General features: G+C 45.2%; 1 protein-coding gene across 1 annotated transcript in view; it reads left to right on the top strand.

Annotated features, from left to right (window-relative positions):
• Nucleotides 1-8,421: 8,421 nt before the first annotated feature.
• LOC311239739 (uncharacterized protein) overlaps nucleotides 8,422-9,965 on the top strand; it is a gene marked incomplete at both ends in the record, with an annotated part of 31,378 nt that continues 29,834 nt past the window's right edge. Inside the window, one exon of the mRNA XM_084338435.1 lies at nucleotides 8,422-9,058. Within this exon, the coding sequence (XP_084194561.1) occupies nucleotides 8,422-9,058 (637 nt within the window). The remainder of the gene's footprint in view (nucleotides 9,059-9,965) is intronic.

The raw sequence follows: 9,965 nt of genomic DNA, 5'->3' as shown, positions 1-9,965 counted from the left end.
ACGCTGGATTCAACCGGATAAAATGTGCCGGAAGGTATGGGTTCTTACCTATCTCGATGTGATTTATCTAGAGATATCTACAGCAAGAATTTTAGGTGTCAATGAAGCCAGCATTGCAATCTGGTTAGAAGTGGTGGAGAGAATAAAGGTTAGCATATGAATTGTAATCCTTGGTTAGAAACGAAATAATGGATGGATTATCCAAGGAGGGTCCTGATCCCAATTCACCCACACCGCATTTTTTTTTACCAAAAAATATATTATATTATCGGAGCTATTAATAACGTTATCAGGTTTATCGGGATAACGTCATAATTGCTGATATCGGCCCGATAATTATTGGCCCGATACTTATCGTGCATCCCTAGATAACATTATTGAGGATAAAGACGAGGTCACCTACCTGGGCTTTATTTTAAACAACAAACTTTCGAATGAAAAAAAATGGCACAAAAAGTGATTACTAAGGTTAATTAAAAAAAAATATTTAGAATTTCCTCTTTCATAAATAGGAACGCTCTGAGGACCCTAGCTGGAGCCCTCATCCAATGTCACGTTGACTGCTTGCACTTCATGGTACAGCAACATATCCAAACAAATGAAGACAAAGCTCCAGACCTCCCAAAACAAACTAGTGAGACTCCTGCACAACCTTCACTTTAGGACTCACCTAACGCCAGCCCACTTTATCAGTCTGCGATGGCTCAGTGTTGAGGAAAGGGTACACCAGCTTAAAATGCTACTGGTTTTTAAAGTACTGAAAGAAACGGTCCCCAAGTAAGTACCTAGTAAATTATTTTAATAAAGTAGGAGATGTCCACAAACGCGCCACAAGAGGAAGCCCCACGGACCTGGTCCCGCCAAGAGTCAGGCCTCCCAAATAGTTGAAGATAACACACACACCCTTTACACCCATTACAAACTAATGCCCTCAGGCCGTCGATACAGAGCTTCATCATTGAACAAAAGGGGCTTATGTAGCTTCGTGCCAACCTCCATCAGACTGCTGAACACCTAGGTCTGGTGGAGGCCGGACTGCCCCCCCCCCCCCCCCCCCCCAAGGACTTTGGACTACTTAAAATAGACTCCCCCTTCCACCTGATGGACATATACTATGTACCTGTACTACTATTATTTATTATTTATATATATATATAGAACTGCTCCACATGGTTTTTAATATATCATGCTTTAAGTACTGTAGTTTTAATGTAGTTGGTGTTTTTTTATATAGTGATCTTTTTATTGTTTTAACAATTTTTTTTATATATAGTGGTGAGTGTCTATGTATTGTGACTGTATGTTTGTCTTTCAACCACTGCACAAATGAAGTTCCGAAAGGAAAATAAAGTAATTTGAAGTTGAAGACATGCATGGGGAAAGATGCATTTTTTTTACTCTGCTACTGTAATGTGGAATGCCCTGCCAACATTCATAAAACTCCTGAACTCCCCTGTGACGTACCTGTGTACGTGGGTTGGTCATTACCATTATTACTGTATTTATGACACCTTCTGAACATCAGGTTAGTATATTTAATGTGTTGTTTTGTATATGATGTGTGTGTGTGTGAACATGAGAGCTAATGCTGTCTCTTCTCTCCCTGTCAGGTGCTGCCCATCCCTACTGAAGAGTGCTGATTGCCTAATGAGTGACAGCTGATGGCAATCAATCTCGAGAGGGATGGGTAGCCAAATACCTGACAGCACACACACGTCTCGGCGCCTCATTCTCAGTCAATTGCTCAGTCTTTGAGTAGAGTGAGGTTGCCATTGTGCTTTACATGTTTGTGGGAGATATATATATTGTTGGCCACCTTGGATTCATCCTGCACATGGGTAGAGTGGTGTTTCTATGTTTAAGAAGGTGAGCTTGTACGTTTAAGTATATGTATGTAGATCTTGTTGGCTTCCTAGATTCATCCTAAGCCGTGAGCTGTACGGTTAGAGCGGTGGTTCATCCCACACTCCATGTGATAGGAGGTGGATTGGTGTTCATCCTAAACTGGAGCGGCATGGTTAGAGTGGTGGTTCTTTGTGTTTGTCCAGACTTGTTTACTATTATACTTCCCTTGTTTGTTCTCCCCTTATATCTCCCTGTTTGTTAATTGTTGTGGGTTGAAATCCACACCGACGACATCCCCTTTTCCCTTTGGGAAAAGGCCGTGGGTTGAAACCCCCACATTCCAATAAAACCTAATTTACCATTTGAAAACGTTTTGTGTTTGTTATTTCCTACCTGCCCGGGACCATTTTGAAAACATTTACTGAGAGAGGCTGTTTCTGTTCATGTACAGCCTGCTCCAGATACTCTTTGGTGCGGTCGTTTGACCTTCGTACATGACATCCCCTCTCGGATTTTAATCCGCCCTAAAAACAAACATGGCTCAGCAGCAACTCAAATTGGTCTTAATATGGTTTGTATCTCTTTTATCATAACTTGGTTTTTATCTCTTGCTTTTAAGGGTTTGCGTTTTTTTTCTTTTCTTTTAACATTAGTTGACTGTATGAGTTTTCAGGTTAGGTGTTATTGTACTTATTTTTAGGGTGTCCTGTCTCGTGTACATGTCCATTCGTGTTTTTGTGCCTTTTTATGTTCCATGTATGGACCACAATGGAAACAAGCCATGGCTTTATTGTGTTTTATCCATTTTTGACCAGCGTGATGACACTGTTATTGTCTTTTTCAAATGTTTGTCCTACGATTGTGTCAAAATAAAGTATTCAATCAATCAATCAAACTTTTGTCCAGAAGGGATTGTGGCTATGTATTTTTATCATCCCATAGATCAGGAAAGTTCTGTATTGTAATTGTGATTTATGGACACAATCAGACAGAATTAAGTAAAATAAACAACTAATTGTGTGTTTTCGATATTTTATTGCCACTAGTTTGAAATAAGACCTGTTTAGGAAGCAAAATTAAAGAAATTTCAAAATCTACCAAAAAAATTACATTTGCCTATTGTCTCGCATAATAAATAATTGATGTAGAATGAACTCATCTCTTGACGGGTTTACAGGACGCAGGGTCCTCGCCTCAAGACAACTATGGCACGTTCTGTCTTCTGTGTCAGGAGGCAAAGCCTTTAAAACCTCCCTCAACTGTGCTGCTCCTTTCACCTGCCATATATACATTTACCATGTCACACCTGTGGTGGGAATTACACCCCAGCAACAGCTGAATGAGCCTCTGGCACTGACACACACAGACATACAGATACACACACAGACATACAGATACACACACACACACACACACACACACACACACACACACACACACACACACACACACACACACACACACACACACACACACACACACACACACACACACACACACACACACACACACACACACACACACACACACACACACACACACACACACTAAGCTAAGCTATTCCACTCAGCTGTGGCTCCTCAGTCCTCATCATAAACCTCTTTTTGTAACACTGCCCGATAAGACAAAGAAGGGGGGTCCCCAAAAGCTCTGGGTCACACACACACACAGATTCAGTCATTTTGGTCTGTCCTGCTCTTTCTGGTATGCTCTCTCTCTCTCTCTCTCTCTCTCTCTCTCTCTCTCTCTCTCTCTCTCTCTCTCTCTCTCTCTCTCTCTCTCTCTCTCTCTTGATGGTCGACAAGGAAATTAACCCTCTGCCTCCCTCTCTCTCACACACACACACGCACGCACACACACACACACACACACACACAGGGCTCTCTGATTAAATCGGCGTGGCTAAGCCAATGAAAGCCAAGGGGCAAGAGTGGCTCTAGAAATACATTAGAGCTCTTTGTTTACGCCACACACAAAAAGTCGGACAGTTAGCCAAAATCCCCCAGGAGCTCGAGTGAGCCAAACAGGTTGTGACAAAGACCCCTATAGCTTACAGCCAGGTTAGCCATGGCCTCAAGCAAAGGGCTAATACACCAGGGAGTACACCCAGGTTTAGCTTCCCAACACCTCCAGTGGGGCATACATGCAAAATACTGGAAACACTCTATGTGTTCTCAAAGCAAACTGACAATGTGGAGCAGCAAAGACAAATGGCAGTTACATTAAATGTAAGAATTTATTTATTTATTTTATTATTTACGTAGGCTTGAGGTAATATGCATCTTTGTGGTATAGGGATTTATACATAGGAATTGTGGTATACATATATATTGTCAACAAGTGCCAACAAGGATCACTGTATGCGTACGGTATCATTTCTCTTGATGGAAATGACTGGAAATGTCAGCCAAGGCAAGCAGAGATAATGGGTCAATGGAGGAGAGATATAAGTGAGTGTCAACAGCATAGCAGCGGCAGGAAAACTACTATGACATGATGACAGAGCCAAGAGTTAGTAGAGAGAGAAGAGGAGAGGCCCAATGACTGAGCCCTGGGGTTCTCCAAGAGAGGACAGGGTCAGCAAGAGTAGCGAGGAGTATCTGGAGGTTTAGCACGTCAAAGGCAGCAGACAAGTCAAAAGCAAGGTTATTATAGTAAACTAGGTGTGAAAAAACTAAACTGGAACTGTATTATGTACTTACAAACAGGGCCGCCTGGGAGAAATGCGAGGCCCTGTGCGAGTTTTAAACGCGAGCCCCCCCCCCCCCCCCAAAGGTAAAAAAAATAATAATAATAATTTATTTAAAAAAAAATTCATACAGTCAACATATTCTTAAATAATAGCGCTGCCCGAGGCTGGGCATGATACAGTCAACATATAGCAAGAGAGAGAGAGAGAGAGAGAGCGAGAGAGAGCTCCCGTTCTACAGTCAATATACAGTGTTATCGCTGCACAGACCCGGCAATGCCCCTGACCAGAGGGGAGAGAAATATAATATAGTTAGTAAAAGCACTATATAAGCTCAGAACACAGCTCAGAACACAACACAGCTTAGAACACAGCTCAGAACACATAACACATCTCAGAACACAGCACAGAACACAGCTCAGAACACAGCTCAGAACACAGAACACAGCTCAGAACACATCTCAGAACACAGCTCAGAACACAGAACACATGCAGAACACAGCACAGAACACAGCTCAGCACACAGCTCAGAACACAGTTCAGAACACAGAACACAGCTTAGAACACATCTCAGAACACAGCTCAGAACACAGAACACATGCAGAACACAGCACAGAACACAGCTCAGCACACAGCTCAGAACACAGCTCAGAACACAGGACACCTCAGAACACAGCTTCATCTAACGAGGCGTCGCAAGGTTTAACTGAGGCTAACGTTAACATGATGGCACACACACAGTGGCACACCCTCCACCAGAGCAAGGCCAGAGAGAGAGAGAGAGAGAGACACACATTGGAAAGAAACAACCCAAAACCAAAGCAAATTGAAATGCTATTTGGCCCTAAACAGAGAGTACACAGTGGCAGAATACCTACTGGGAGAAATACAAGAATGTGAAATAAAGCCCATTTGAATTGAGAGAGAGAGAGAGAGAGAGAGAGAGAGAGAGAGAGAGAGAGAGAGAGAGAGAAACTCACCCTAACGCAGAATCAATGGCAAAGTTGGAAAGAGACGACGTCGACGCATTTTCCTACCGTGGAGATGAAAAGTACCAGTCCCATCCATGATATTGTCCCCCTGTTGGGATGAACTTGGGAGTCCTAGTTTATCTGCCACACGTTAGCACTCGATAACGTAGCAATTAGCAATTAGCTAAAGGCAGGGACAGGTAACTAGCATTAGCTAATGCTAGCTAGCTAGCTAACGCTAGTTACCTGTCCCTGCCTTTAGCTAATTGCTACTAGCCAACATAGCTATAGCCTGACTGAAGGTTCTAACATGCAACAACTTTCATCTTCAGTCCATCTGCCGAACGTCCTCTTCGTCTTGGCATAACCTAACCATACTTGGTATTGATAACAAGCTTATGGCACATGGTGTTATTTCTTCTGCTGCGATGCTGCTTTTCAAAAGACATCCACTCGCTCCTGTGGATAGCGCTGAATAGACCCTGTACCTGGCTGTACACCCTCATGGATCCGGTCTTCTTCACATCTCTCTACCGACTACCAGACCGACGCCAACCAGCTCGGCTCCCCCTAGTGTTAGTCCTCCAACGATGCTTTGGACAAAAGTAATTGAATGAAACCAATAGTATATCTGCAGAGCAGCAGAGCCGCAGAGCCCAGAACACTATTCTACAAATGTGTCTATCTGCAGAGCAGCAGAGCCGCGGAGCCCGGAACACTATTCTACAAACGTGTCTAATGTGAAATATATAAGCATGTAAGCAAAACTAGATTTTAGGTCTGTGATATATATATATATATTTTTTTTTTGCGAGGCCCCCCTTCCCGCGAGGCCCTGTGCGACCGCACTGCTCGCACACCCCCTGAGGCGGCCCTGCTTACAAAACTAAATAAAATATACAGAATATGTCTTTAGTTTATTCTTTCTCAATAGAGGCCTTGCATGAAATGCTTGTGTAGTTGTCTTCCTTCCAGCATGGCTGCCTGTAACATTACAACCATTGTTTTGTACATGGCAATGGAAGAGACAACAGCTGCTAATGCTATGTGCAAAACAACAGTTGCTATGTGTTGATATATGAGAAATATATCAACAAAAACAGGAGTGTCAGGAGTGTAGTCTCAGTCGATTGGTCTGTCTTGAAACCTGGCTGGTTGAGGTCCAACCATCTCCTACTCTGTGAGTATTATTGAGAAAATTGATTGCAGGCTAATGTGATCCTGTTGAGTCTGTTGATGTCAGTGAAACCAGGGTTGGTTTCTTGAGACTATAAACCTAACTGATTTGGAAACAGTTGGAACAGACACATACAAGCAGCTTTACTCAGGATTACATGATGACTTCAACTTGCTCAGTTGCTTACTAACATGTTTAATTAACTACAATTGAGGACAAAGACCATGGAAACCGGAGAGTCTATGCTTTCCTGACAGTTTTGGAATGGTGTCGTTACGACATCTATTACAATGTCTAACTTCCCTCTTCAGCACTGCCTGCTAAAAACGATTTGCACCAAACTTCACCTGGAGGTTCAAAATATCTGAATACAACTTTTCAAGTTGAAAGAACAAAGATTCCCTATAGTTGACTTTGGAGTTACTCAATAAATCACAAGTCAATTTCCAAATAAATGGCTGTATAACTGAGGAAAAGGTGTATTTGCACCAAATGTCACATGGAGGTTCAAGACATCTAAATATAACTTTCCAAGTTTAAATTAACTACAATTCCCTGTTTGAATTTAGAGTTATCCAACAAAACACACGTTTTGTATTCACTGTTACCGTGAAGGTGGAGGCCGTTTCCGCTTTTCCCTGGCCACCGACGGCTCGAGAATTCCTCTGGATGGTGACATTTTATCCCCGGTTCATTCCCAGGGCAGCCCACACCATGCGACCGCTCTACGAGGCCCTGAAGGACAAGTCCCCCAACCAGCCCATCGACTGGACGGCCGAGAGGACCACCTCTGGTTAGCGGTGCAACATTTCTGTTTTATGCTGGAGGGCCGGGAGTTTATGGCTTTCGTCGACCACAAACCCTTCACGTTTTCTATGTCAAAGGTAGCAGAGCCATGGTCTGCACGAGAACAGCGCCAGCTTGCATACATTTCCGAGTACACCACGGATATACAGCACATCGCCGGGAAGTCCAACGTAGTCGCAGACAGCCTCTCCTGGGTCGTCATCGGAGCTGTACAGCTGGGCCTCAACTACGTCAACATGGGCTCAGAACAGGCCTCGGACCACGACATCCAGGCCCTCAGGACTGCGGATTCCAGTCTATGCCTGGAGGACATTGCGATTGGTGGCTCAAGTGTGACGCTGCTGTGTGACCTCTCCACCGGACATCCTCGCCCGCTGGTCCCCAAGGGCTGGCGAATGAGTGCCTTTGAGGCGGTACCCGGTAGGAAACCTTCGAGCAGATTGGTTTCCCATAAATTCGTATGGCAGGGGCTCAAGAAAGACGTGAGGACCTGGGTCGACGCATGTGTGGCCTGTTAACGGGCCAAAGTACACCGACATACTAAGGCCCCGCTAATAACCTTCACGGTCCCTGAGAGGAGATTCGACCACGTCAACGTCTCATGGCTTTACCTACCTGTTTACCATGGTGGAAAGGACCACCCGATGGCCAGAAGCCGTTCCCCTCTCCTCGACAGCATCCTCCGACGTGGCCCGTGCCTTTATCGGCACGTGGGTCGCACGTTTCGGGACCCCCTCCGACCTCTCCTCCGACCGAGGCTCACAATTTACCTCGGAGCTCTGGAACGCAGTCGCCAGCGGTCTGGGGGTTAAGCTACACCGTACTACCGCCTATCACCCCCAGGCTAACGGGCTGTGCGAACGCTTCCATCGGTCCATAAAGGTGATGCTGCACGCTAGCTTGTCGGACGGCAACTGGGTGGACAGGCTGCCATGGGTCATGCCCCCAAGGAAGACCTGCAGTCCTCGTCTGCGGAACTGGTGTATGGCCAGACATTACGCGTCCCGGGGGATTTTATCCCGGATGCGGCGACCCCCTGGTCCACGGCCAGCCAACGCTCCTCCATGCGGGAAACCGCCGAGACTTTTGCTCCAATCCCCACTTCACAGCATGGCACTCCTGTTTCCCGGGTGCCACGCGACCTGCACACGTACGTTTTTGTTTGCCACGACGCGCACCGTGGGCCCCTACGTCCCCCTTACGATGGCCCGTTTAGGGTCCTGCAGCACGGGGATAAAGGCCTGATAATTGACGGTAGGACTGAGACTGTGTCAGTCGACAGGATTAAACCCGCCCACGTGGACGTTTCCCAGCTCTTGAAGCTGGCCCTTGCCCCCCGCCGAGGCCGTCCACCGTTACCCCGGGACCCGCCTCCGGCTGAGTCACCGGCGACCTCGTCGATGTCAGTGCCCCCGGGTGGCGGGGAGGACACGTCGCTTGCGCCGCTCCTCCCTCCCCGCCCCCCGGCTTTCCACACTCGCCGTGGCCGGTTCGTGCCCCCGGGTGTCGTGGAGGGCGCGAGCGCTTACACCGCTCCTCCCTCCCCGCCACCCGCTTTCCGCACACGCCGTGGCCGGGTCGTTGTCCCGCATTGCCATGGGGATTTTGATTATGGGTGAATTCTGGGGGGGCTTGTGTGGTGATTCACATAATTCTCCTACGGAACTATTGTTAGGAACATTGGTTCCGCCCGAACATTATACCCGGTGGCCATTCTTACCACCGGCATTCATTCAACTAAGCAATGTTGTGCTAACATGTTGTATCCTCATGGATAATAAATATCTTTTGTTCTACTTCGAGACTCCCATCTCTCAGCACTACACAGTACTATATACCTGTATGTCATGTAGTATGTCATAAATGTCATGATATATATCTGTATATCTGTATGTTGTGTATGTCATAAATGTCATTATGAATTGCAAATGGGGGACCCTGATGTAAACAAGACGAAAGTTTTTCTCTGGTCTGCCTTCCTTAACTATTCAAGTTTCAAGTTTCTTTAATAGTTGTCATACAGAAGTACAGAATACTTTTATACAAAATGCTTCTTTCTGTTACGCTCCAGAGACTGTGCTAGACAAGATAAGTATTAAATAAAATAGTATAGCATGTAATAATAGAGTAAAAATAGAAGCCACGTACGTAGACACAGTGTTCAGTATATACATATGTACAATGTTCGATGCAGAATAGAAGTAACTGAGTTACCATACAATATACAATATACTATGCAATACTAATATACAATACTATATAGTGCAAAGCAGAAATGGCATGAGGTACAATTTAGGTACAATTTACAGTAAGGTGTACTGAGGTATGGGTTGTAGTGCAAATCCTTTATCAATAAATATAAAGTGTGTTTAGGTGTTCTAAAGTGTGGAGAGTGGGTGCTGCAGTGTGTTGTTTGTTTAAAGTGAGTGTGTGCATGTGGATGTGTGTGTTGTGAGTGCATTTGATGGTTGTTACA

This window comes from Notolepis coatsorum (assembly GCF_963971535.1).
Source record: "Notolepis coatsorum genome assembly, contig: SUPER_13_unloc_1, whole genome shotgun sequence".
NCBI classification, from domain to species: Eukaryota; Metazoa; Chordata; class Actinopteri; order Aulopiformes; family Paralepididae; genus Notolepis; species Notolepis coatsorum.
This window is presented reverse-complemented; position numbering and strand designations above follow the sequence as displayed.